General features: G+C 45.1%; 2 protein-coding genes across 2 annotated transcripts in view; both read right to left on the bottom strand.

The window, feature by feature from the left end:
- Positions 1–20,888, bottom strand: part of LOC136561684 (stabilin-1-like) — a 36,572-nt gene extending 15,684 nt beyond the window's left edge. The window contains exons 1-29 of the mRNA XM_066558111.1: positions 20,791–20,888; positions 20,486–20,577; positions 19,447–19,569; positions 17,791–17,937; positions 17,120–17,182; positions 16,412–16,525; positions 15,971–16,024; positions 15,082–15,162; positions 14,651–14,809; positions 13,700–13,762; positions 12,275–12,376; positions 11,286–11,372; positions 10,855–10,966; positions 10,166–10,349; positions 9,889–9,982; positions 8,850–9,008; positions 7,894–7,989; positions 7,426–7,521; positions 6,762–6,809; positions 5,763–5,893; positions 5,275–5,383; positions 4,972–5,049; positions 4,509–4,610; positions 3,925–4,032; positions 3,304–3,435; positions 2,996–3,124; positions 2,272–2,328; positions 1,374–1,469; positions 135–330 (exon numbers count right to left, since the gene is read on the bottom strand). Coding sequence (XP_066414208.1) covers positions 135–330; positions 1,374–1,469; positions 2,272–2,328; positions 2,996–3,124; positions 3,304–3,435; positions 3,925–4,032; positions 4,509–4,610; positions 4,972–5,049; positions 5,275–5,383; positions 5,763–5,893; positions 6,762–6,809; positions 7,426–7,521; positions 7,894–7,989; positions 8,850–9,008; positions 9,889–9,982; positions 10,166–10,349; positions 10,855–10,966; positions 11,286–11,372; positions 12,275–12,376; positions 13,700–13,762; positions 14,651–14,809; positions 15,082–15,162; positions 15,971–16,024; positions 16,412–16,525; positions 17,120–17,182; positions 17,791–17,937; positions 19,447–19,569; positions 20,486–20,577; positions 20,791–20,797 — 3,019 coding nt within the window. The 5' untranslated portion in view covers positions 20,798–20,888. The remainder of the gene's footprint in view (positions 1–134; positions 331–1,373; positions 1,470–2,271; positions 2,329–2,995; positions 3,125–3,303; positions 3,436–3,924; positions 4,033–4,508; positions 4,611–4,971; positions 5,050–5,274; positions 5,384–5,762; positions 5,894–6,761; positions 6,810–7,425; positions 7,522–7,893; positions 7,990–8,849; positions 9,009–9,888; positions 9,983–10,165; positions 10,350–10,854; positions 10,967–11,285; positions 11,373–12,274; positions 12,377–13,699; positions 13,763–14,650; positions 14,810–15,081; positions 15,163–15,970; positions 16,025–16,411; positions 16,526–17,119; positions 17,183–17,790; positions 17,938–19,446; positions 19,570–20,485; positions 20,578–20,790) is intronic.
- Positions 20,889–21,127: 239 nt separating this feature from the next.
- Positions 21,128–27,637, bottom strand: LOC136561869 (stabilin-1-like). Its single transcript, XM_066558380.1, has 8 exons — positions 27,547–27,637; positions 26,376–26,461; positions 25,279–25,348; positions 24,379–24,474; positions 23,820–23,936; positions 22,892–23,088; positions 22,572–22,705; positions 21,128–21,203 (listed from the first exon to the last, which is right to left on the bottom strand). The coding sequence occupies exons 1-8, from the start codon at positions 27,608–27,610 to the stop codon at positions 21,128–21,130; spliced, it is 840 nt and encodes a 279-aa protein (XP_066414477.1). The 5' UTR covers positions 27,611–27,637.
- Positions 27,638–27,847: the final 210 nt, after the last annotated feature.

Here is a 27,847-nt window from a genome sequence, read left to right as displayed (position 1 = left end):
CAGCCATTTGCGTGTCTCAGAGCCTTGGCACCTTTCTGCTCTCCCACCACCCCTCCTGAGAACTGAGACATGGCCACCTTTCTGCCCTTGCGAGCAGTTTGGTAGAGCCAAGCTGCCACAGCCGCCGGTGTCACCTGATTTGCAGTCGGCTCCGAACCGTCCCACTTCACACATCTCACAGGCGGTGCCGTGGAACCCCTCCAGGCACCGGCACTCCCCGCTGCCCTGCAGCCCGTCCTGGCACTCCCCGTTCCCCGAGCACCACCGGCCCGGCTTCCCGGGGCACATCTCACACATGTGGCCGTAGTAGCCGGGGCAGCAGACGGATGTCTGGAAAACCAACAAGAACAAGCTGGGGTGAGCCATCCTGTGCACACAGACAGGGCACAGCTTGGTTCCCCTCTCCGTGTGACAGCCATAATTTCTGACAGCATGTGGAAGGAACTGGTAGGATGGAGTGAACACCCTGAAATGAGGTGTTCAAAAGTCTGCACTGCCCTTGAGAAACATGGGCCCTTTGGTGAATAACTGAAATGTCCTGTGCCCCTCCAGCCTGTCTCCTGCCTGTGTCCTCAGAGCAGAGAGAGGCTCTGGCAGGAGGTGATTTGGTTCCAAAACCTGATTTAACTGCTCTCACTTCTTTCTGCATCTACCCATGGAGGGAAGAAAATCATGAGAGGATAAAGTTAGACATTACAGATGATGAGAAACAACATTTAATGAAACAATGCAAAAGTGCCAAATGAGGTACAAGTGCTGGCTCAAACTCTCTATGTGAGTACAATAAGTCTAACGCCCCCTCTCCCTTTTCAATTTCCCATTCCCTCTAAACTTTTGAAGTGATGCTGCAACACCTATAAGATGCCAATTCACACAAGCCTTTCTTTTACCATCTTTTCTTTAAGTGTTTTCTTCCAGCAACCCATTTTCACAAAACTGGTAGGGGCCATAACACACACAACATGAGGCGTGAGACCTTCTGCTCCTCCCTTTGGTTCAGCTCCAATGAGTCATCAGTTATTTGGGAAGGCACAGGCACAAGCAGAATACCATCAGTCATGCCTCATTTCCTTTGGAAACCAGACTGCAAACATTCAACTCCTTCTCTTCCTCTGCAGGACAAAACCCAGAGCAACAATACCAAAGCAGCAGGTCCCAATCCATCACGGTGCAGACATTTCTGCAGAGCTTTTGTTGTTCCAGTGCCCTTCACCTCCTGATAGAGAGCGATTCCCAGACAGCCCCTGTCTCAGCTATGCAATGGCACAATCAGAGCCAGGATTTCAGCACAGCCTGCACTTCCATGGCTGTGCTTCTCACACCCATCTATCTTGCTTTTGCCAAAATGAATCAGAGGCAAGTGTTTTGCTCACCAGAGAAACTTTTGCACAGGTGAAATGGCAACCTGTTGTTCCTGCACCCGCAGAGCGCAATCTGCATTTAGCGAGATTTCCTCTTCCAAGGGGCTCCTGAGGATATAATCAACATAGACCCACTTAGGAGATACTACAATATTTAGACAAATAATGTACATTTTGGTGCATATGGCAGTGTTCTTGCTTTGGATCTGACAGGAATAGCCCTAAAAATCTGAACTATCCAGAGCTGAGACCAATGAAGCATCTCTGGATGTGAAGTCACCACATAGAGTCTTTTTTACCTGCCAAACCCATAGTACACGTTAGTCTGCATACTGAGAAAAAAAGAATTGGGAATTTTGGGGTATTGGGTAAAGCAGGCAAGGCCTAAGAAGCCAGATGTAGCTGCTAGGCATTTCACAGCCAGCATGGAAATGAAATGCTTAGCTATTTTCCTCTCTGGATATGTTTGTCACTCACTCACAAACAAGCTGCAGGCACAACCAGCCCATCTGCATGAACAAATCAATGGTCCAAACAGGGAAATTGTTACAGGCACTCTTAAATTGGCTTTCCTTGATGATAATGCCAAAATAGTCAAAGATAAAATAAAAAAATAATAAAAAAAGACATCTCTTATTCCCTGTTAAGTGGGAAAATGAAAGGGCTCTCGAAATTCAGGCAAAACCTGGTGCCAGCTCTGGGTGGAGCTTCATGATTCATGTCCATGTTTTTCCTGTGTAACTCTCCCCTGGTTTCTGGTTTTTCTTGCAAACTTTGGCCCTGGACGAGCCACAGAGGACTCAAGGGCACATTTTTTCAGGTATCAAGATGACACCTATAGAGCAATAAAAGGATCCCAAAGCACTATCTGCAACCAGTCTGTGAGCTGTCCCATGAATCCAAGACTCACCAAAAGAACTGATCCAGAAGGACACTTGATCCCCTTGTCACACTTGCCGCACCTTGACTAGGGCACAGAGAACAGGACAAGTCACCAGTGTGCCTCTACCCACATCACACCAGGACACTAATCTTGAATAACAAAGGCTGCTCTACAGGCTGCTGCCTGGGACAAAGATGTTTTTATCTCTGTGGCTCAAAACACCAAAGAAGAGATCATATGCCACACCTTTCCTGAATCTCAGGGATTTTTGTAGGCCTGGGGTTCCTTCACACAAGGCTGCAAATACTTTTTTTCCTGATCTGTAGCAGGCAGTCTGACACTGCAATCTTCAGGTTTAGTGGCTTAATTGCCATGAGCCACAAGGTACATGCAAGCTGGAGTTTTGGCCATGACTCCCAGGCAAACCAGGGAGCATTTTCTAAGGGAGCTTGTGGTCATGGCATGCAAAAATTCGGCTGGATTTTCCTTCCACAGCTGAGTATTTGGGAGGCTCAGCAAGGGAGCTGAACATGATCTGCACAAGAGGTGCATTAGATGTACAGAATCTCCAGGTAAGAGGTGCCAAATCTCCACAATGTCCCATTTCATGAGGCTCATCTGGGGTTACACCACAAGCTACTGTCTCATCCATGAGGGCAGCCAAGGAAGTTGTCTGTTACCCATCAGTTTGGCTCAGCAGGTGGAGGAACCCCGTGAAATGTGGTGTCAGCTCCTTGGACATCAGCATTACCTTCAGTATGGTGGTGGTATTGGCAGTGCAGCGATTCTTCTGGACCTGGAGCACCCGGGACACCCCGAGCAGGATGCCATTCCTCGTCTCAAAGGACTTTCCATCCAAAGGAATGTTATTGACAAGCTTCTGCAAAGCAGGAGACAGCAGCTGAGACAATAACCTTCAACTCCTTCTGCATGGATTGCTTGGCAGCTCCAAGACAGTCCAGCAGTAAATTTGTGAGGGTGTGCAAAAGAGAAATGGGAGTACTGGGTCACCAGCCTTAGGAAGTGATAGGTCAATCCAGAACAGCCTGCCTCCCTTACCTGAGTGCTGTTTTGGTAAAACATCAGCCAGTAGGAGAGCCCTAACATGCTGTTCTTGTGAACTCCACTTCTCAAGTCTGAAGGCAAGAGCTTCTCTCCCAGAATAATGTGGTACTGCACTGTTTCATTGTCCTAAATCCACAAAAATAAAAAGGTTTGGAGTCTTTTGACTTCCTAGATTACAATTCAGTCAGAGGTATGTCATAAGACATGTTCCTAAGCACCTGTAATGACTAATTTAGGCCACAGAGCCTAGTAACTCTCTGTCACAGATGACTGATCACACTTAATGATTCTGATACTTGATGAACCCATTAATGTTTTTTGGAACCTTTCAGAAGTCTGAAAATTGCCACAGCCAGCCAGGAAGTGGAAGATGTTGTGCCATCTATCCACATACTAATTTACTCTGCCCTTGGGGTCCAAATATTTTTTTCAGGTCCCACTGCAACACCCCTGGAAATCCTCTCATTTCTCTGCCACATTTCTCCCAGCTTTTAGCATCAGATATTCATCTCCTCTGCATGCTGAAATCCCTGAGCTTGTTTACTATTTGGCAGTGTACCTACCCCTGCACCCACCACAACACATACTCAAACTGCAAGCAAGCAGTGAGCTTACCAGCTGGGTCACATTGGCAGCACGGCAGTACTCCTCAATGGAGTTATTTCCAGGAACAAAAATTGTGTATTGTTCAGAGGACTCAACTTTCCCAATGAGCTGGTACTCCTACAAAATGTCCAAACAGTGACATTAGCAATTACCCTTGTACTCACTAAAATCCAAACCACACATGAGATCAATTACAAAGGCAAGAGGAAAAGTTTGAAAATAGGATATACAACTTCTACTCAGCCATACACATCTGATTGCTTGCTCCTTGTCCTGGATGACACAAGAGCAGCTTCCCAGCTATGAAAAAACCTTCTCTTTATTCTGGTTTTCTCTGCCTTGTACAGGCATCAGAACACCTGCAGTAGACAAGTCATCTTCCACTGTAACACATGGCAGTGATCTAGAGATCTCACTGTAATTATGTAATTCTGGCTGCTCAAAAGCTTTCCTAGAAGACCCCTCATGCAGAACACACAGAGTTTCCCTTTCTTACCAGGCAGCCCAAATTTATGTCCCCAGTACAGGGGGAGGTGGCATTTGCTCCAAAGACTGCTGTGACAGTGACAGCTGTGCTCGCCTCGAGTGCTTACCTCTAGCAGCTCCTGGAATGTGCTGAAGGAGGCCACAGTGCTGAGCTGCTCCTGCAGACCAGGAGGGCTCGGGGGGATATCTGCTGGGGAGGGCAACAAAACCTGTGGAAAAAGCAGGTACAGAGCAAGGCTGAGCAAGGGGCTGAGGGAAATCTCACTGGACTTGCAAGAAAGGCAATTAAAAGGTCTCATTTTACACAGTCCTGCAATAGTCTGAACTCTTCTATCAGCCAAGAGAAGGGGAACTCTCCTCCCACTGGTCCTGGAGACAAATGTTTTAAACATTGAACACTGCTGCACAGGAAACATCTGTCAGGACCTTGTGATAACCTCATATAGTTTGCCTTTATATCCCTTCCTAACCATCCAGACTTGTGTTCCTCCTTGGCCCTGTAACAGAGGCTGCTACACAACCCTGCTGCTACAACTGCAGCAATTCCCAGTGCCACATGTACTGACGTACCTTGCTGAGGACATGGATGATGCCATTGCTGGCAGGGATGTCACTGATAACTACAGCTGCATTCTGGATGGTCAATACCTGCACAAGAACCAGAGGGAGAAGCGAAAGGGTCAGGAAGTGCCAAGCAAGTGCAAAACAAATACGTTGTTCATTCAAGGCTGCTCATGGTTAATCTGGGTACAGTTTGTGAAAGATGCCTGCATTTGAGGGCACCAGTGTCCCACCCAGGCTCCCCACTGGGAACAGCAGCCCCTCAGCAGTTAAATTTGAGCTTGGTACATTTCTTATGTAAGAAAGCCTTACGCCACTCGTGGTGTTTATCTGCCATCTGGTCTGTGGGTTGAGAGTGGGTAATTCTGGCCCGTACTTTTTGAGCTTTTCAGCAGTGAAGACACCTTCAAGGAAGTGGGCTCTGTGGGGAACAAAATCAGATAAAGCAAAGATTAGGGAAGTGCTGGTAATGACAGGGAGATAAGACCATACCACCCAACATTCACATCTCTCACAGGAAGTACTTTAGCATGAGGAGAGAACAATGGAGAGAATTGTTCTGATGCCATCTGACTGGGAAAATCTCTCTGCTAATACATGAAAAATAAACCTACTTCCCATGGTCTGTGGTCTGTTATGTTTTAAATGCCTACCTGATTTTTTGCCTGCTAGATATTTAAATTTACTTCTATATTGATCTCAAGGTATGTCCTCATTGGTCATGCACAAGAAAAAACCCATTTCATGGCTCTGTTACTGTTGTTTGGCCCAGTAAAGCAAAGTCAGGAGGCTCCTCGTACCTGACTAAAAAGGGCAGCATGTAAGGGGTCAACCAGAAATCTTTGTCAGCATTGCTCAAGTTCTTGATAGCTGCCTCTGATGGCACCAGGACAGTGACATTGGCTCCTGCTGGGATGCTGAAGAGAGATTTCTGTTGTCCAAAGCACAAAAATGAACAAATAAGACACTCCCCTGCCACATCTATAGTGCAAAATAGCCCCAGCAGCCATCCCGCCCTCCCAGCCATGTGAAAGGGATGTGGAGGAACAGGGCAGGTGCTCAGCAGCACAGCAGGGTCTCCTGCCTCTCCTGGCATGGCAAGCAAGGAATGCCACAGGTGCTTTGGCCACAACAGCTGGCACCTCATTGCCAAGGGAAAACCTGCTGCTTTAAGCTCTACCTTCCCAATTCAGTTTTCCTTCAAACACGTTCAATCATATCCATAAATCCTTTTTGAATGCCCAACATCAGTCCTGGGGGAGGGACCAAGATAACTGCTGGCAAAAGCAATTTTCTGTGCAGCAGGTCAGGTGAGCTAAAGCTCAAGTTAGAGACTGTCCATCATAGTGAGTTTCCACACACTTAGTGCAGTCTCTGGAGGGTCTCTCTTATTCCCACATAGGGGCAGGAAACAGCACTGAGAAAAGGAACAAACATGCAGTCTAATGTCCCAAGGACATTCTTCTGAAAGACAGTGTTATAATGCTACTCCTTCTCTCCCTTCTGTGCTGTTTTTTGATGGCAGGAATTTCAGGTGGTACAACCATGAAAATTAGGTGTAACACAGCCCCAGCTTCCTCTCATGAGAGAAACAAAGCCCCCAAGACACACTCATGACCCTCATTCTACCACAACTCCAGAGCTTTTCCACATGCCTGTTCTGCAACCATTTCTCATTTGCTTTGCTTTGTTTTCTCTAAAGAAAAAGATATTTGGAGTTTCTTGTCCTCTAACAGACTCATTCACACACTTCACTTCTACAGAACTTACCCATGTGGGTGTCCTGTGGTTTCTCTTACCTTAACCCAGTTGTAGAAGCCTACAAAGTGGGAATTCCTGGCCAGCTCCTTTCAAATAGAAACAACAGAAGAGTTACCTCTACTAAGCACAGGGTACAGGGCTGGGGGACTTGGGCTGGGGGAAAGGAGCAATATCAAATACCAAATCTGGCAATATCAAATCTGGCAACAATGACTTCAACATTCTTCTCACTTCACAACCATTACAGGCACCATGTATTGTGAGGAGAGATGGGCACTTCTAAAACCAAACTTCGGCCATTAAAAATATATACTTCCAAATAAACAAACTATTTTCAACTCATCTTCAATGAGTTCATGTGTATCAGGACAAAAGATTGAATCCACAATGGCCTTTGATATTTCTAAAGACAGAAAATAGGCCTGACAGCTCTGACCTGAAAAACTTCCCTAACAATGAAGGAAAGATGACTTATTGCACAGGACAGGTGCTCCCTGCACAGGGGTGAGGCAGCTTAGAAATTATGCTTTCACTGGCAGTAATTAGTGCTGGCATCACTTCTGTGCCTGTGGCCTTGGAATTCACTTGGGCTTCACGCTGATGCTGGTAGGAGTCAGCTCAGGTAAAATGGAAAAGTAAAGAGAGAGCAGAGCCAGTTCTCTCCAGTCTCAAGAAGGCCTCAGACATTTGCTGCTCACTAACTTTTAGAATGTCCCCATAGCATGTCATGCCATCCCCAAAGTAGCCTTCAGAGCAAACACAGGATCTCTCTCCTCCACCAAGGGGTACACAGGTAGCCTGCAAATGCAAGGAAAGGAAGAAGAAATTAGAGAGCAAACACAGGTTATGTAGTGTTACACCCATCTCAGTGTTGAATTCTGGCCTTCCAAAGGCTGGGCTTGAGTAGCACACACAAACTCCTTCCCCCTGCTGCCTTTATGGTGGCACTGAGTGTTCCCCTCATGCAGCCAAGCCTGGGTGATTGCTTTGGTAGTGTGAACCCACAAAAATCAGAGGATCCATCTTTGGAGCACATCAGTGCAGGCCAGTAAGATGACATATCATAAACCTTTGCAATTCTCTCAATGCCATGGCTGCTGCAAAACCTGTCAGTGAGCAGGTGAGCCTGCCCTGCCATGCCAGCCTGAGGACAGCTCCTTAACTACTCACCAGGTCATGGCAGCCACCATTGTCCATGAGGCAGGGGTTGATGGCATCACAGCTGTGGCCATCACCAGCATAACCCCTCTTGCAGACACACTCGCTCTGCAAGAAAGATATTTCAGTTTTATAGACTTACCAGAGCATCCTCATTTACTATCCAAAAAATGTCTAAGGCAGCAAAACCTATCCTTAATTTATTTTCCCAAGTTTTCTTCCTGGTCCCTCAAGACCTGGAAATGTGGAGTTGTTTCCTTAGCAAGGCATCATCCTCTATCACAGCACACAGGCTGCCTCATTGCTCAAGCACATTGATCCCCTGCATTGCTTGGCTGTGTGGGCCACTGGAAGATGATGGTTTCCTCCTTTATTTCCAGGTTTTCAGGGAACGACACAGACTTTGTGAATGGCAGAAAGAGGAGTTAATTTCAAAGCTTCCTGCTTTGAAGATATCTAGCAGAGGACTTGCACATCTCACCCACTAAACTCTGCTACAGCTTTTGTACCTTTTTTCAGCACCTTGTACAATGCTCCCCATGCTCACTGGGGAGAAGCAGCACACTGAGAAGTCTCCTCTCACGTGCACCTTCCTCCTCCTCCCTCAAGATGCATTGCACTTGGCCCAGCTCCCTGCACAGACTGTCTGAACAGCTCACATGCTCTTCAGTGCTGTGGTCTGGGACAGGGGCATGCAGCAGCTGCTGCCTTAGGTCAAGCTGTATTACAGAGTGCAGTCCTGTCCCTTTGCTGCACAAGTCCCAGGGTCGAGCAGCAGTCCTGAGCACACCAGTGCACCTCACATGCAAGTGCACTGTGGTGCTGCAGCTGCAGCTGGTGTTTCTGGCAGTGGACAAGCAAGCTTGGCTGCTAGCCAGCCCAGTTTTTACCTCTGTTAGCCCAAGTCCACCTGAGAGCAGCTGAGGGAGTGTTATTCCTACCAGCAGGCTGCTCAGCTTTGCTCATACCTGCCCAGGCCCGGTGTAGACGCAGTCGGCGTTGAGGTGGCAGCTCCCTCTGCTCTCCAGCATGCAGTTGTCTATGGGCACACAGGCCTTGCCATCCCCAGTCCAGCCCACATTGCACTGGCAGGTGGCAGTGCCAGGGCCTGTACTGGTGCACAGGGCCTTCGGGAGAAGGGACAGAGAAGGAATTACACCCAGCAGAAGGGAGAGAGTGCAATGAAAATATAGCAATAAATCTCCTTCCTCACACTGTGGAGAATTTCTGACTGACCTACTCTGATTCCAGCACTGGGGATGGGGGGTGGAAGCATCTTCTCCAGAAAAGTCATAGAAAACTTCATAATAAAGTGATTCTGGAAACATTTTGTGCTTTCAGAGAGGTAGACATTTGTGTCTAAGGTGGCTCAGAACTCACAGGGCATTCATTATCATCATGTAAAGCTCTTCCATCACACAATAAAGTATTCCCTGAAGAGGGGGACCACAATCTCCTGTCTGGGATGGAATCAATGATAGATGGCAGATCTCCCTCAGGAAAAGACCTACTTTGTATCCAGTGCCATCCTATTCTCTTGTATATGGCCCAATGTCTTCCTCTGACTGAAGGGTCTAATTTATGATGAGGTTTGACCATTTGGCAGTAATTTCCAACATGATGCACCACATGGATACAAATGTAGTGTTGATGGTTACTGGGAATATGTGTTGGATCTCACAGTTAAGCTACAGAGAAAGTAACACATGTTAGATGAGCTTGAGGGGAATATCATTGCAAATCAAAAATTATCTGTACAGCTAATCTGTGTGGCTGATAAAATATCTAGTGTGAACCAGCCAAACTATCCTTGGAGTGTCACATTTTGGTACCAGCTCAAATGGCTGACATCTTTACAATGACTATGCCAAGGCACTTGTTATTCCACCTCATCTGACAGACAGAAAAAATCAGTTCACAAAATCTGTAACAGTCCCAGGAGCCCTGGATCCCTGCACTGATTGAGAGGAGCTGCCTCTCCACACTTCACAGTCTGAGCCCACTTACATTCTGTGAGCAACCTCCCCGTTCTGGCTGACTGCACAGGTCAATGGGCTGGCAGGAAAACCCATCCCCTTCGTATCCATCCATGCAGATGCACCTTAAAAGTATAAACACAAAAGGGACACAGGTAGAGCAGTCCCTTGAGCAAGCAGATTTATGACTAGCAGGCTGGCTGAGTCACTCAAACCATGCTGTGCACCAAGCACACAGCCACACACAGCCACAGGGGTGGCAGCCATGTGCAATGGCAATGTGCCCCGAACATGCCACAGAGACTGACCTTGCTGTGTCATTCAGGCTGCAGACAGCGTGCTGGTGGCAGTACTGGGACAGCCCACTGGGGCCACAGTTCCTGGAGGTCTTGTCACAGAATTTCCCAGTGTAGCCTTCCTTGCAGGACCAGGACTGACACACTCCCCCACTGCCAGGCCTGTTGTCACAGACACCATGGACACAGCCACAATCTGTCAAGGACATGCAGTGAGATCAGTGAGTACAGAAAGTCCAGAATCCACCACAATTGTAGATTTCCAACTTTCCTTCACAATCTCTTGTGACACCAAATAATCATTCCTTTTTTTTTTTTTTTTTTTGGCAGAGGAGATGTCTGCTTAGAGACATCCATCACAAATCAAGCCTGGCCAGGGAACAGATCCTGCGACTGCCTGGGTCCATGTTTTCTATAGGCTGTAAGAACAGACTCAAAACAGGCTATCAAGCTCAAGGTCATTGTCAACTCTCTTTTGTTTCCTAACAGGAGAGATCTAAATTAGGTTGATGTTTCCAAGACATCACCACTGTCATATCAAACAAGTTTTCTCCAGTGTTGTTTGAAGGGACACACATGATGACATTTTAGTCACTTCTTTCATGATGCTGGTCTTGCCAGAATGGAAACCAATATACATGAATTTGTACCATTATCTTTGTTCTAAATTTTCCTTTGGTCTCTCCATCAGAGTTACTAACCTTCATCACAGTTCTCGCCGTGCTTGTTTGGGTTTGCACAGATGTGGCAGGCTGTGCCTTTGAAACCTTCAAAGCAGTGACAGTTGCCATTCCCTTGGATGCCATCACTGCACTGGATGGAAAACAAGAAAAAACCAAAGTGATTGAAACTCAGAGAAATGCCAAGGCATTAATATCCATCAAAGGTACTTTGATACACACAGTAACAAAGAGGACTTTGAAGAGTGGTGGTAGTAATACAAGATCCCACACAGCAAGAACTGTGTCCCACAGCCATGACCTAATTCTCACTAAATATGTGCCATTCTCCCTGGATCTTCTGCTACCACCTCTGTGGGTTTATCCCTGGAGAACAAACTCTGAATTGTACTTATCTCAAACCACACTGTTGCACCTGCTTGTTGCAATGCAGAAGGTTCCTCCACACTTACATTTCCCCTGCCATAGCATGGGCTGGAAAATCCCCCAGGGCATGGGATGCAGTCTGGACCAAAGAACCCTTTGCAGCATCCAGGTTTCTGAAAAAAAACCAAAATTGGTAAGGTATGACATGACTTAACAAGAATTTCCTGGAGTACTCCTGTGCTCATAATTCCCAAATTCTGGTCCTTGTCTCTGCCATGGAAGGAAAGAGAATGTTGTATTTAGCATCTGTGTTTCTTAGGAGCTCCTGCGCCTAAATTATTTTTCAACAATGACCCTCTTCCTGCTCACAGCCAATTCTTCTCAGAATAAACCATTATTTTCTGCTTACTCTGTGACTTCAACACATGGGATGCATGTTTTTTATGAACTTTTAATTCTTTAATAGCACTGGTCCACTCACTTTTCCTTTATCCTTGCCCAGAACTGCATTCCTGCAGAGGGATGTAGCAATCCTGGATTACAGGCCTTGTCATGATTGACCAAAGGAAGAACAATCATAATACAAACAATCAGCAGTATTTAATGAAACAACCACAAATCATTACTTACAGTTGGCACTGTGAGAGCTCAGGAGCTGCAGACAAACACAAGGTCCATAAATTCACTAAGAGAGACTTTCCTGAACCATCTGACAGTGGTTCATAAACAGGATGCAATCACTTCACAGCTTATAGCACTTTCTCTGTGCTCAGCTTCCTCTGGGAGAAATGCTAAAGCTGGCACACTCCAGTTAACACTACACAATCATGGCTTCCTTATTTTATTTATTTGTTGCACTCAGGTTTAACTGAGCTGCCTTCTAACATCTGCAGTAGGTTGGTACCCTCTGTTCTCCTGGACAAAAAGCACCTAGCTTGTCTATGTGATGTCCTGGGGACAGCTTTCCTTCTGCTCCCATCCAGCCCCCTGACTCAGAGTCAGAGCTGCTCCTGGTGAATGAGGAAGGGCAGAGCTGAGCTGTCCCAGAGGGAATGTGTTCCTCCATCCCACTCACCGTGATGGTTTGATTGCAGTACCTGGCACACCCCTTCTTCAGGACGTTCAGGCCTTGCGGGTCATGGATGTAAACGCATTCCTTTGGGGACAGCGTTGGTTCCTGCACAAACAAAACAAGCTGCTAGGACTGTCACCTTCCCCTTGGCTCTTTCTGCTGCAGAGAGCAGCTGTGCCTATCTCTGAGCTGGGGAAGTTCACTGGGGAGCCAAGGTGAGCAGCACACACTTGTGGCAGGCCTAGGATGGACCAAGGCACACAGTGGCCTCCTCCTGCTCCCAAGAGTCCCCAGGCCTGAGCCAAGGTGCTGCCCTTTAGTTCTAACAATAGTATCTGTGATAAGGGAGAGAGCAAGCACAGGGGAAGGAAGGGAGGGAGAGGTGACAAGGGGGAGATAAGGATGGCAGGGAGGAGAAATAGAGGGTAAGAAAGAGGGGAGGAAAGAGATGGGAGAGAGGAGAGGGGAGAGGGGAGGGAGAGTGGGGAATAGAAGGAGTAAGGAGAGAATTAGACAGTGAGAAAGGGAAGGAAAAAGACAAAGGTGAGATGAAGAGAGGAAGACATAAGAGGAAGTGTTGCAAGTAGCATTGGAACAATGCTCAGCGACCTGTCTTGGAATTGGGCACAGGTAGAACTGGGCCCCAGGTGATTCTGACTTTGCCAGCCTCAGTCAGAGAGGAAAATGAGTGACTGGTGATTTTGCAGATCTCTACTTCAGACATCCATGCTGAGACAGCATTAGGAAGTTCTCCTGAAAGTCGGACCTCTCAGAGGACACTCAAGAGTTTAAGGGTGGTGAGCACCTCTCTGTCTTTCACAAACAACATCTTGGGTCTGGCCTTCACATTGCCATTTCCTGGAACTTGCTGTTCTGCTAACCTCAGCATGAGATAACCCAAACAGCAGCACTCCTCCTTCCTCCACCTTCAGCTAGCTCTGCTCATCTCTGAATCAACAGGGAACACAGGCCAGGAACAAACTGTTTCTCACCCCCTGCAGAGCAGAAAGGTTGTTGTGATTCTCTGGCTGTGATATAGGCAGAGGCAGTACTGGATGGTACTTGTGGAATCAGGTTTGCTTCTGAGACTCTGGAGCAGCTGGCAAACCCTGCTTGTGGGCAGGAAAGCTCTGCCTGAGGCAGAGTAGAAGTGCTAAAAGCTTCAAGTCTACAATTTCATTTAGACCAGAATTTCTCACTGTGCTCCACATTGATTCAGCAAGCAGACTCCAGAACAAGAGAGTGCACAGAGCAGTGAGTGGGCAACAATCTGGGATCACAAAGCTTGGATACATACCCTCTAACAAGCCTCTCTGCTGCCTGCCTTTCCTGCTCCCTATTTATTTGAAAGTGGCTTGAGTCAGAAACTGTCAGTGTGCCTGTTTGTTATTATGCAAAGAAATTACAGAAATAACTAAAAATATTTACCATTTCCTTGCTGCCAGGTGGGCAAATGCTGTTGTTGAGGGCTTCACAATCCACACAAGTGCCCTGTTAAGAAAAGAAGAGGCAAAAATGTAATCTTCTCAAAGGAACCCCTTCCCCATGCCAAGAATGTTACAGAGCTACTGTTCCTAGTACATATATCCAAAACCTCACAATATGTATCTGAAATATTTAACTACTATTAGTTTCCATGCTCTGAAATGAGCCAAATTTATCACTTAAATGAAATCTCTCATGTGTCTCAAGCAGATGCTTGCACCTGCCTGAAGCTGGGGTTGTCTGCACTCTCTGAGTTTCTCTGCCACTAGGCACCCTGCTAGGCTGGAAATCTTTGGGAATCCAAGCAGCTTTGGGAACCCAAGCTGTAAGATTCACTGAATCAGCAAGTTATGTGGACACTGTGGCCCCTTGGGATTCACTGTGTCTCCCCAAACCTCTTGCTATTCAGAGCCTCATCTTCTTTCCTCAGTAACCTACCAACAATCAAACTGGGGAGCAAGCACTTCAAATAAGGTGTATGAAACAGTTTGTGTGAGAATACTGCACAGCATTTGTAGGTCCTGAATGCCTGCTTCCTGTCCAGGCTACAGGACACCAGTCGGAACAAAGCACTGTCAGCCGAGTTAGCAACTCTAGTGGGAAGAAGATCACATAAAGGAAAAGGCAAATGTACTTTGGAATCCAAGGCAGGATGGGGGCATGGAAAGAACAACAACCCTCAAGGAACATTTGCTGATTAACAGGAAAGCAGTGCCAAGTGCAAGCAGAAGAAACGCTGGCAGTGCTGCCGAAGTTCACACCAGGGGAACTCTCAGACAGACCACCTTTCCCAAATGCAGTTTACACAGCTTGCTTTTGGCCCTCCAGGTGAGTGTGGGGTGCACAGCAAGCACCAGCTGTGCTTGAGCATGAGAATGGGAGGAGATGACTTACCATCACAATCTTATGTTGCTCTTCATTGCATCTGTGAGGCAAAATGGGAATGATTGAAGGAGGGATGAAGATGCCATCCAAAGTATGAATAATACCATTTGAAGCCACAATGTCTCTCATTTTTAAGGGGATTCCTGATTCATCCATCAGAATTCTTCCCTGATGCAGAAACACAATTTTAGCCCATTAGACAGGATCAACTACACAAAGCCAATGTGGGAAACAGATGGTTCAGAGCATCAAGGGCAACCACACAAATGGTCAAGCCTCTTGGTGGAGTCACAGATTGGATAAGAAGCAAACTAATTCAATGATCTCAGTTAAGTCTAGATTTTTAAGAGGAGGAGGAAGCAGAGATTGGCTGAAACCACATAGTTCAGAACCACATGCAGACTTTCTCTTAGCACAGAAGGGTTTTGATTCACACTTACATCTGCACTAATGTTGATAGTTAGTATCTGGTTAGCCATTGTAACAATGTGTGGCATCATTATCAGTTGCTCTACAGTCACCTGAAATAAAACACACAGGGGTGGTACCATGAAAAGGGTCATTTCAGTGTGGCTTACATAATCCTTCCATGATTCCTGCCACTTGAGAAACTTCTGAAGGGGACTTAACGTTTACATTTCATGAAATATCATAAAAACAAGCAATGGGTCAGAGGGTAATCCAGGACTTTGTGTGAGCTGTTTGCAGAACCACAAACACAGCAGTGCTGGTGGCAGCTGCCTTGGTTTTCATTCCTTGTTTAGGTAACTGTCCAGCACTGCTGAAATCAAGTCTCACTAGCGTGGTCTCTTGCTAATACAGCTGCAAGTAGGGTCAGACTAATAATGTTTTTTTCTAGGACATATTCAATAAACAATGAAAGTTCAGCCAGAAGCATAATAGAGAACATATTTTGACTGAGCAAATTAGCTCTAAGGCAGAAAAAAAAGTAAATTGCAGCTTTTGTACTTAGAAATGTAACTATTTGAGTAGAGAGTTCTGAGAACCGGGAAAATTCTTATTTTTGTGTCCTGCAGCAAACTCTACTGGACAATATTTTCATTGTAAAGGCCATCCAACTAGGGAGCACCAACACTCCAGAAAACTCAGAGTTCCTTCATGGAGAGAGAGCACAGCTGTCCCTTTTGGCAACTCCTTTCATGGCAAAAACTTTGCCTCATCAGATCCTGCAGAGTCACATCTCTGCTCCTCCAGAGAAGTCCAAGAAGCAGCAACTGGAGTCATCAACACTGTGACCTCTATGCCAGACAAAAGGGTTGCTAAGGGGTTGGTCTGAAGGAGCTCTGGGCTCAGAGCTGCCTGCCTTACCGCTGCTGAAGTGTAGATGTGATGCTTCACCAGCTCCTGAAGCTTATTGATGCCCTAAGGAAAGAAGAGAACATGGGAATTAGATATCCCTTCAATGCTCAGGAGGAAGAGGAGGCAACTACATTTTATTCTAATCAGAGATTGACAATGCCAGTGCCTATAGCAGTGAATTCACTTGGTGAATAAATTCCTTCATTTTCCCCTGCCCAAAGCTGGGTGAGGAATGAAAGTCAAACACCAGATTTAAGCAATCTGGCTAACCTGTAAGCTCCATCAGCCCCCACTTCTCTCCTAGAGCCTTACAGAAACAAAGACATGGTTTAGCCACCCCCAGGAAGAGCAACTTTAAGCAATGACCAGATCTATTGCACAAAGTCATTCCAGCACAGCCCAGTGCAACTTGGCCAGCTCAGGATGCCTTACAGTACTATGGGCTCCCACCTCTGTGAAAAGATAAATGAGCCTTCCATCTCTCAGCCGATCCACAGCATCATTGCTGGGTACAAACACAGTGAAGGGGCCTGGTCCATCCAGTATTGCAGGCAGGCCACAGTTCTGCAAAAGCAACAGAAGATTTCATCATGGATCTAACATGGGTTCCTCAGGGGGGTCCAGCAGGAAGTGAGAGGAAATATTAAACAGCTCACTAAAGGCAGAGCTGTTGTAAAGCAAAATGTGCAAGAGGCAACTGGACACAAGGGACAGGTGTGTGATAGAACAGAAGTGTAAGTGCCACAAAACCACAGCTGGGATAAGGAAGCCACTGGTGGGAATGCAGCAAATATGAACAAGGGAGTCCCAGACTAATGTTCCCTGCATGCTTTAAACACAGAGAGACTCAACTTGATCAAGAGCTAAACATGCTGTGGAGAACAACTCTGCAGGGACAAGGGGAAGATGGGAAAGAGGCATGTACCCTTGCTCTTGTGCCAGATCCTCTACAAATGTGAAAACTCCAATATTTTCCATTACATTTGCTTAGGTAAAATAAGAAAATAAAGACCAAAAACGGCACAGAATAAAAGATCCAGAAAGAAAGCCAAACCACTGAGATCTATTTAAATGCTGTTCAAAATTCCCCCCACATCAGCAGCAGGCTTTGTACAGCAGCAATACCTCAGCTTCCTGGGCAGACACAAACTTGCTTACCTCCAGGATTGTTTCAAATCTACTGAAAATCTCCATTGAGGCAAGGATCTCACCAATGGTTTTCTGCAAGAAGGTACAAAGAGGAAAAACATGGCTGGGTCTGGAGCCAGGTCTGAGCACATACTGGAAGGCCAAGCTTGTGGTTTGCATGTAAAGATCTACAGGAGACCATCATCCTCAAAGAGATGGGCACAATCTAATGATTATTTGTTCTCATTTAACACAGAGACAACTTTTTGATTATAATTTCAAAATGCACTACAGACCAATTAAAGAAAATCCTAGTTTGATTTTTATGTGAAAAATGCTTTTCAATACTAGTCATGTAAGATACATATTCTGTAAGGTACAGCAGCAGAAGAGCTCATTTGCTATAATTTTATTAATGAAAGTAGAATTCTCTTCTCAGCCAAGCACTGTAAAAGCATCATTGCAAGATTTTTATCTGGCTTATGTAGTACTATTGGCTACTTTTAAAGGTATTTTAATAAGACCTAACAGGCCTAATCAGAAATGGATAATAAAATAAATAAATAAATAAAACAAAATAAATAGCCTTTTTCCTTTAAAAAAACCCTCACTGATTTGGAAGATTAATGATGAAAATCGCTTTTTAAAAAGTGTTTATTCTGCTGCTCCATAAAAGAAAAGAAATATGAATGCTTCTGTACCTGTGGGTTTCTGAGGTTGTCAGGGCTGGACTTTTTCCTGAGGCTGTTGACAATATGTATGATGCCATTGGCTGCTGGGAGATTTGATTGCAAGACATTGTACAGTTCCCCTGGCAGATCTTGATACCGGAAAGATTTGATGTATGTCTGGGTGATAATAATAATAATAATAATAATAATAATAATAATAATAATAATAATAATAATAATAATAATAATAATAATAATAATAATAATAATAATTATTCCTGGCAGTACATTTGTGTTACCATGATACAGCTATAAACCAGTCCTTATGGCTCAGCAAGGGGAAGAGACAGCCAGAGTTACTCTTGAAAAAGTAAATGTAAGGGATGGCCTGAGTGTAAGACAAGCACCCCACTCTACTTGAGTTTGGGTGATATTTTGATCCTGAGAGGTACTTTCAAGTCTTAATACAGAAAAAAGACCTCATCTGGGACACCTTGCTCCAGAATGAAGTTTGAGTGTGAGCAATGCTTGATCACAGCTCTGGATCACAAAAGGATGCCCTGGCCACCACATAGCTGATTTGGAGGCAATCCTGGAAGTACAGCCTTGACTGCAGCTTTTATTGACTCATTGTGTCTACAAGGAGTGTTCATAACAAAGCCAGAGCAGTCAGGCTCACAGAATTACAAGGCAGGTGTCTGGTCCCTCCACTTTGTATGGATCCATGCCCTGCAGCCTGGTGTGGGAGGGTGTCCCAAGGTTAACCTGCAAAGTAAGCATCCAAGCCTTGGTGCTGCAGCCGTGATTCAAGTCCAGGGAAGCACAGTTTTCCTGTGCTTTTCATTTTACCATGTGCACTTTGAATTGCTCCTCCCTGCCCTAAACTTCAGTTCACATCACTGATGACTCAGTCTGAAACAAAGGAAGGGCAGTGCAGACTTCCCAGATCAAAAAGCTCCTAAGTAAACAAACAGGAAAGAATTTTAAAAGGAGCATTGACCCACTCAGTTCGGATTCCCCTGCTCCCAATAGTGTTTTGTCCTTTTGATGTATTATGACCTAGACCTCAAGGCCAAGGCTGGATCCTCAGAGGGGAAACACAGGGCTCTCTCCCTTGCCACCTGTGGGCTTGCAGGAAAGGTCCAGGATGGAGAGAGAGAGCAGTGAATACCGGAAAATGTGAGTCAGTTGGAAAAGGAAAAAGGAACCTTCCATGTCAGAACACAACAATGAAAACTTCTTTGCTAGGAGGACTAAGAAAAATATAATAGACAGGAAAAGAGAAACTAGAAGAGGAAATATTCATCATGTGGCTGTGTCCAAGCACACAAACTCCATGGGAGCATTCAGTCTAAAGGGAGACTGTGTTGCCTCTTCCACATCAGCCACATGGATATTGTAGCTGATAATGGTGTAGGGAAGAGGTCTCTTCTCCAGAGCATAGTGCACATAGAGAGCATGGAAAGACCATTCACATGTCAGATTCTTGGTTGTGTGTGAGACAGGAGATGTGGTTGCTTGGGGTGTCTGGTCCTAAATCACCTTGCTTTAGACTACACAAAGGAGCTTCTTGTTTTGATCACAGAAAAAGGTTTTCTGGTGAAGGAAGGCCTTCAAGGAAACCATGCTCAAGCCCCAGCCTGTCCTATGTGAAAACAGTGCCCCAGGCCTTCAGGAGTTCCTCACCTGGCCAGTGAATGTCAGCTGATGTCCTGACAAGGTCCACATAGTCTTGGCTTTTATCATGTCTTCTATCAAATGCAGACCAGGAACAATGTGCATTTTGCACAACTGCTCAGCAGCTGTGTCCTTTGGGGAGGAAAGCCCACATAAAAAAAGAAAAATGACATGTTCTTTCAAAAACTTTATTTACCACAACATCACCTTTCTTCCAGCTAACACATACACAGAAATTCTTAGCATACAAGACTGAGCTTTCCTCTTCATTTTGACTCACTGGAGTAGCACCCTGGCAAAACTCTCATGTTTGTCTGCACATGCAAGAGGGAGACTGATTAACCTGCAAGTGACTTTAGAGGAATCCCCTGGACAGAAACCTATTGGACTTGGACAAATTAAAAATTATCCTTGCATGCTCCAGACTATAAAATTTGCTGAATCTCCCCAAGTGCAATCTTTCCCTATGCTGGACCATGCAGGTGGTCTAATCTGCTGAAATTACATTTGGTTTCCTCTGGGTTTACCATCATTGCTGTTCTTTAGAACAGTCTTCTGTCACTTTTTGTCGAATGATTTTGGTGGAACTGATCCTTGGGGGAGCAGGTCGACTAGGTAACTTGGTGGCCTCTCCTGATATATTTTCTATGGATCCAGAAGTTAGTGGTTTTGACCATAGTTTGAAATTCCAATACTTTGGTGTAAAAGTTGGCCCCTTTGAAAATCACACCCTCAGATAGTAAAAAGCCACTTAAAGCTTTAAGAATAGTCTTACATAAGAGTGACTTTCCCAACATTAAAAACAAACAAAAAAAACCCTCTGTCAGTATTGAAGAAAGAAATGGAGTTTTTAAAAATAATGTGAGGGATGTAACATCCTCTATAAGGCTACAACTTAACCAGACAATGAAAAATATTCCCAAGAGATGATTTCTATAAATAGTGCATGCCAAAGTTCCTCTCTTGTATCAATCAGTTTTTACATGCTGCAGACCTGAAGCAGGAAAGAACCTTAAGAGAAAAATTTGCTAAAATCAAGAAAACTTACATTGAATTCCATTCTATCAAGAATGGGAAGAAGGGATGGTACAAAGACTGTGAAGGGCCCATATTTAGTCAGCAGTGTTGAGCATCCAGAGGCTGTAAAATGAGGGGCAGTGTGAAGTAGTTAGGCAGTGATGGTTTAACCACAGCAATAAAAATATTTCTCTTGTTAACAGCACAATTCATTCTACACAGTATCAGCCTGGTGCAAGCAACAAGTACTCATTTACAAGGAAGCAGAGGGAGTTTGGCACTGCTACCCTGTCCCCAGCTTGCTCCACCCCCCAAGCAAAATAAAAAAGCATTTACCAAACATTTTCTTGGCGACGTTTAGCTTCCTTATAAACCTTCCTCGCAAATTGTGCTGATTTATCTCACCCAAGAGATCTTTATAGCAACTTCTCCCATCTCCAATCTCCCCTTCTTTGCACACACAGCTATGAGGCAAGGATGAAACATAACAAACCATTGTAAACCAGTTTGCAACACATTCAACAATTGCCAAGCAGAACAACATGTCAGTATCTACACTTGGAAGACCAATCCCAGTTCTCACATCTTAGAATCATAGAGTGGTTTGGGTGGGGAGGAACCTTAAAGATCACTTAGTTCAAACCTCCCCTGCCATGGGCAGGGACATCTTCCACTAGACCAGGTTGCTCAGGGCCCCACCCAACTTGGCCTTGAACTCTTCCAGGGATGCTGAGTAACTTCTGCCTAAACTGAGTGACAGGAAAAAAGATTCACATTTCTGCCAGGAAAGCCAATTTGTATCTACCCAAAGAGAATGGAGATGCATCTTTCTCAGATACAAACAACACAAGGATTGTCTGCTCTAAAGTTCAGAGTACAGATTGCCACAATATAATTATTGGCACCTTTTTTAATTAGATATTTAGTCAGTTGTAGTAATTTCAGCATCTGAAAATCTGAGGTTATGCATAAAACCCACAGGCTAAGTGATGATCTATCAAACAGCTCCTATGTGACCCCTTGGCTGCAGTGAGAAGCCAGGCCAAGCACACCAGGTAGCTACAGTTCATCTGGAGCTCACTGAGGGGCCCAGACAGGTTAATGACTTTTCCAGAAAAGCTTATCTACATGTGAAAATCTCTGTCCTGGTTCACACGGGTTTGCAGTCATCACTCAGAGACTACCAAAGCTGTTTTTTCCCGTTTGGGCTTTGTCCAAGTATCAGCTCTGCTCTTTCTGTGTCAGCCATGCAAAGACATGCGACACAGGGGAGGAATTTGACTCCACTCCAGCCTCAGAGGGCTCAGTGCCAGCTGCTGAGAAACAGATCTGTAAGGCAGGGACTGCACTGAACACTGTGTCCTGAACTGTGCTAGCACATCTTCAGAAAGGGAAGCCACGGTGTTTCAGTCTTGGCCTGGAGCACACAATGAGCAAGTGGATGCTAATAGTTTTAGCAGCACTGGAGAAGGAAGGATCAAGGAGATGGGATTGCTCTTTCCCTCTTCAGTGTCTCAGAGAAGCTCTACCTTTTCTTGAAAACATGTAAAATTCTCAGGGAAGTTTTCTCTGGTGTTTGAGAAGCCATTATGCAAAAATGATATTTCTCATCTAAGTGGTACAAACTTGTAGCTGTTTTGCTGCAAAGGACTACGTGAGGTCTGGTGTTTCCTCACTCAACTTACCCCTTCTCTGTCACTCTGCAACTCTAATTTATTTATTGCTCACAGATCTGAACTGGGAGAAGAGACAAAGTCTTATTCCTCATTATCAAATATGCACAAATGTGAGCAAGTAACGACACATCTCCCTTTTAATGATTGATTATTAACTTCTACCACCACTAGCTTGGGGAGCTACTACTCCAGCTCACATCAAAGAAGACTCTGCCACCCCAGATTTAAAGCATTTTGTGACCCATGTGCAATAATTTACAATGACTGATGTCAAACTCTTCTTCCAATAGGTTTGTTACAAACAGGTTCTTCTCAAAGGGTGACTCTGGCCTGTAGTCTTGAGATCACCATCAGTTTCTTCAAAATTCAGTTCATCCAAACCAAGTTTCCATTCTAGCTGCAGAAAAAGCTTCTTCATTTGCAGTTTTCAAAGTGGCTTACCTAGGAGTCCCCTGAGAGTTAATTTCACACGTGGCAGTCACGTCACAATGGTACTGCCGGCAATCGCTGGGAAATGCCAAACACTCGGATGAAGGAGGTCTCCTACTCATCCCAGGCTTGCAAACACACGTTGCCTAAGGGAAGGCAACACAGTGATCATAGAGCTGTATTCACCATCTTTTTACCCTGTGAGTAATCCTACAAAAGAGCTGTCTGGTTTCCCTTTGCATAATCTGAGGTGAGGAGAGCAGATTTGACCAACACATTCATCAGTTCATGTGAAGATCTCCCATGGACAATTTTGGTTGTTATTGCCTTACCTCTCCTGGACGTCTGTAAATACAAATTGTGGAGTTTTCTGGGCAGCCTCCATTGCTGTCAACACAAGGGTTGATGGGCTGGCAAATCTTTCCATCTCCTTGAAATCCTTCTTTGCAGGTACATTCATACGTACGAGATCCAAGAACTTTACATACAGCAAAGGGGGAACATGGAGAAGGAGCACAAGGATCCTGAGCTGCAATTAAAGAGATTAGAAGTGAGCAGAACCAAACTTCTGTTTTCAAAACAGCGCTTAATTCAGCACAGCACACTGTAGGCATGGAAAGAATGGAGGATAAGGAATTTGTACTGTTAAACATCTAAAATTTCACAGGGAAATGAAATCATTCAGCAGACATTTGGGGGTTTTTATTCTGAGGAATTTGGATGGCACATTTTTCATACTATTTCAGTAACAGAAGTGTGAGTGACAGAGGATGCTTGGATTGGTTCTGAATTTGCATCATATCTGAGGATACATGAAACTGCAGTTTGGTCAGCAAAACCTGTAAAGCGCCAGTGAAAACATCTATCCATAGCTAGCTCATCACATGCATCTTATCAATGTTCTTTTAAGGAAACCAGTTCAAAACCTTAAATTTGAAATCAGTGAAGAACTCCTTGGACTCCACACATTATTTTAACTGGCTCAGACTCACCAACATCCTGCTGTCACTACTTAGTGCATAATTATAAGTGAGTGCTGGATGGAACTTGCAACTTTAATTCACTTCTTGCTTTTATGACCAAGTGAAAGGAGAGCCAAAAGCTTAGCCTTTAATCTTATGGGTATTCCTGAAAAAAAGGGGCTTAAACCTCTGCAGTGAAGTAGGCATTGTGTTCACAGTAATCAAACTCCTCTGCAGATAGCAGTGTGATAGGTTTTTTCCAAACAGGACCATTTAGGGTCACAGAGAAGTTTCTCACCTTGGCAAGTGCTGCCCTGTTTTCTGTAGCCCAGCTTGCAGTCACACAGGGCTGTCCCATCCCTCACCACACACTCGCTGTTGGCCTCGCACGTCACACCTTTGCAAAGGGGGAGCTCTGCAGTCACACAGCAAAGAGAGTTTCCCTTTGAGCATGTAGGGCACTGGTAGGAGATATAATTCACCTTACACAATATCTGGAAATAAAGGCAAATGTGGTTTCCGAGGACCCCAAATTGGCAAAAATGCCAGAGGATATGAGCAGTGCAGGCAGCTCTAAGTTCCTGGCAGTCTAGGTAGTAAGGCCTCCCAAGGCTGAGAGAAGAGGTCCAGCTGGTGTCCAGAGAAAGAACAGAGGCATACAGAGACGGTACATCTTAATCCCTGTCACAAAGTGGGCAGTAAACCCCATCTCTTCCCTCTATCTTGATCTCCAGTGCTCAAATCATCTTTTCTCTACATTCCCAACCTATTCAGTGCCTCCCTACCCCTTTAGAGACACCCAAGCCCACATCACAGGGCTGCTCTCCCAGCCCCTCTGCAGCTACCGGTGTGTTTACCTTGGTCACACCTGGGGCCTGTGTAGCCTCCATAGCACGTGCAGCTCCCATTCCCAGCGACGCCGCTGTTGCATTCCCCGTGCACACAGTCACACTCTGCAAGGGAAGTCAGACAAAGCTTCAGCCCTTTGGCTGCCAGGCAATGCACAGGGCTCCAGGAACACACTGGCCAGCTACCCTGGCACTTGGCAGCCTGATTTCCTACCAATAATCCACTAGCTCCTTTTAAAATATGGCCATGCCAGCCAGAGCTTTGAGAGGGTAAATTGCATGTCCTGGGCTCAAGAAGATGAGATAAAGAGCAGCTCTGAATGCAAGACCTAGACCAGCTTTTCAGGCGTGTGTTTTAACACATGGGTACAACCTCCAAGGTCACACCTATCTCACCTGTGTGGACACAAGGAAGCAGGAGGTAGACAAAAAGGGCTCCTGTAACAGCCAGGCTGCACTGCCATAATTCACTTCCCAAAGTGCCATACATGAGAGGCAGCATGGTGTGTAATCATGTCTTTATAGAGGAAGGAAGGAAAAAGCTGGGAGACAAGTGGAGCTGTTTTAGGAGTCTGAAAAACAGTTGGGAAGTGAGTGTGGGTTGTTTTAGGGATGCAGGTAATGGCCTGGCTAGAAAGAGAAAGGAAAGTGGGACAGCCTGGGTAAGGGGGGGAGAGAGAGATTTACAATAGGAAAAATGGACTGTTTGAGTAAGAGACTGAGGATCATTTATTTAGTGGGACAGTGCAGAAGGGCACAAAGACAAAATACCCAGACACCTGCTATTGACCACTGCCAGCTCTCTGCCACTTTCCCCCTCTTCAGCACCTTCCTCACTCAACCTCTTCCTCCTCCTTCCTTGTTTTCAGTTATTTTTGTAGAGGTTTCACTCGAATGACTTGTTCTTACCTGACTGACAGTCTGGGCCAAAACGATTTTCATCCTTGCAGTTCTGGCAGCCATACCCACTGTATTGCTCCTAGAAGGGCCCCAAAATGTGTCAGGTATTATTTTTCTGTATCACTGTATTGTTTCACACATCATTATAGTTTAAAATCTCTCCCCATTTTTGATTTTCTGTGATATCTGAAGCAACACAGTGAAGAAAACTGATCTGCTCAGTGCTCCAGTACTAACCAGCCTCCATGGCAAAGGAGATCCCAGTGTAAGCTGACACACAGAGGGCATGCAAATGCCAGGAAACTCTGCTGGGCAATGAGCAAATAATGTCCTAATTACAGACAGACAGGAAAGTTCCAGCTGGCTCCTGATATCTCTCTGAAAAAGGAATCTGGAGTTCATTAATACCAGTGGGATTTTTTATATTGATTTTACAGGGTCAGGGACTTTCAGCATACATTTTAGTTGATATAAGGTGTCTTTGAGTCAAATCCAAAATCAACTTTTCTCAAACAAGAGTCCAAGAGGTAGGATTTGAGCTGTTAATTAAGGGTGTTGCAAAAATATACAGTTCATCAGGGAAAATCTAACACTGATTAATTACACTACACATTTTAGAAACATCGCTCTATTCAATTCAAGTGTGCAGGAATTGTTTATACTTTGGTTGTACTAAGTGTGGAGTAGTAAAGAAAAAAGAAAAAAATATCAACCCTAAATTCTTTCTCATCTCTCCTGTTTTTCCTGAGAGAGGGAGCCTCTGCCTAACTGGGTACAGCTCATTAACAGGCAAGTGTCTCAGGGCTACTTGCAGCTGCAGACAGATACAATTATTTCAACTGATCAGGGGTTAAATTAAAGCAATTCTTTCCTTATTTCACCCTTGAGATTCTTCCCAGCTCCACACCATCACCAACAGTGTTTTAGTGCTATTGCTGACAACAGCAATGCTGCAGGAAAACCACAGACACTGATGCTGGGATGAGAGGAGCTGCAAATGCCTTCCAGGCAGAAGGGCAGCCTCCACCCAGAGCTCCTGCACAGACACCACACAAACAACTCCCTCTGACAAAGCACATCACCCTTAGAGAAAATCATGCCCTCACCTTGCAGATGCAGGTCCCATTCTGCTGTATACCATCCAAACATGTCCCATGGCCATTGCAGGGATTTTCAGAGCCTCCTGGACACTCTAGCAGGGAAGAGACAGGACAGATGAGATTAAATTGAACAACCAGCACCTTCCCATCTCCCCCTGCCCCAGGTATTCCAGCTGTACAAAACAAAGGCCAATTCACCAGCAAATCATCCAGCATGCCTAACACTGGCCCAGAGGTGAAAGGTCTAAGGAAAAGTCCCAACAAGCCCTAACTAAATTTCAACAAAGGCACTGAAACATGTTTTGAGGTTGGGCCACTGCTGCCAGCAGCACTGAGAGGTGAGGGCAGTTCTGGAACTAGGAACAGACAGGAGCCTGCTTTGCAAAGACACTGAGCATTTTCAGCTCTCCTTGACTTCATGGAGCGCTGGTAGTGTGCCCAGAAAAACAGGGTCTCCACATCTTTAGAGTGGGGTACCTCCAAATTCTGAGGACTATTTCTGATAATTCTGAAATCTGTGATTTCTCTGATGGAACTAGTTGCTTATTGAAAGCTATTATGAGAACAGGCTCAAGCACTCAAACAGTCTCCCCTTTTCTGCAGAACTAGAGGGAGCCTTTCCATATTCTTTCAGTCAAACATGTGAGAAGCTTAGTAGATCTTGATTTTGGATTTTTGAGAGAAGACAAAACAAATTCTCATTACTTGGCATAAATCTGAGTGGGAGTTTTGGGATTGTTACTTTCACCTTGGGTTGGAATTGCTAAGTATTCTCTGTGGCTGAACAGCTGACTGACTCCAGACTATAGAGCAGCACACGTGGCACACGCGCTGCAGACAAGAGGGATATCAGAAAGATCTTCCTCTTCCTTTGGAAACTTTTGCAAAGAGGAACAAAAACATCCCTTTCCAAAAGTTTATTTTTATAGAAGAGACAAAAGGAAGTTCCACCACAGGAGGTTATGTTATGTGTTAAATGTAAGGGGATTCAACTCATCTGGAGCAAAGAGATTATGTGCTGAACAGACAGATATGCTCCCAGACAAATAATGGAGACCTTGTGAGTGTTCAAGGAATAATGAAAATTAATCACCTCAATATATATTTAATACCTCCTATTAAACTGGTTTGACCTGTTCAACAGCTGGAGGTTGTTGTAAAAAACCCCAAAACTTACCATAGCACTCTGTACCCCAGAATCCTGGACAGCACTTTTTCTCCTCAATTTCCTTCTTACACATGTGATGGCACCCTGGCAGGGAAAGGGTATTTTCTCCTAACTTGACAGAGTATCTTAAAAAGAATAATTCAAGATTATGATTATACCACAAACCCAGCACAGGCCTGCTGGAGGGTTTCTAGGCAATCCCGCTGCAGTGCCCTGGGCTCTGAAGGGAAGGCAGGGCCCTCATCTCCTGTTCCATGCACACACACAAGCGGTTTCACTCCAGTTATGTCTTCTCTAAAGAGGCCCATTC

The sequence above is a fragment of the Molothrus aeneus genome, chromosome 12, assembly GCF_037042795.1.
Source record: "Molothrus aeneus isolate 106 chromosome 12, BPBGC_Maene_1.0, whole genome shotgun sequence".
Taxonomy (NCBI): Eukaryota; Metazoa; Chordata; class Aves; order Passeriformes; family Icteridae; genus Molothrus; species Molothrus aeneus.
Note: the sequence above shows the minus strand (reverse complement) of the source record. Positions and strands in the feature narration are given on the sequence as shown.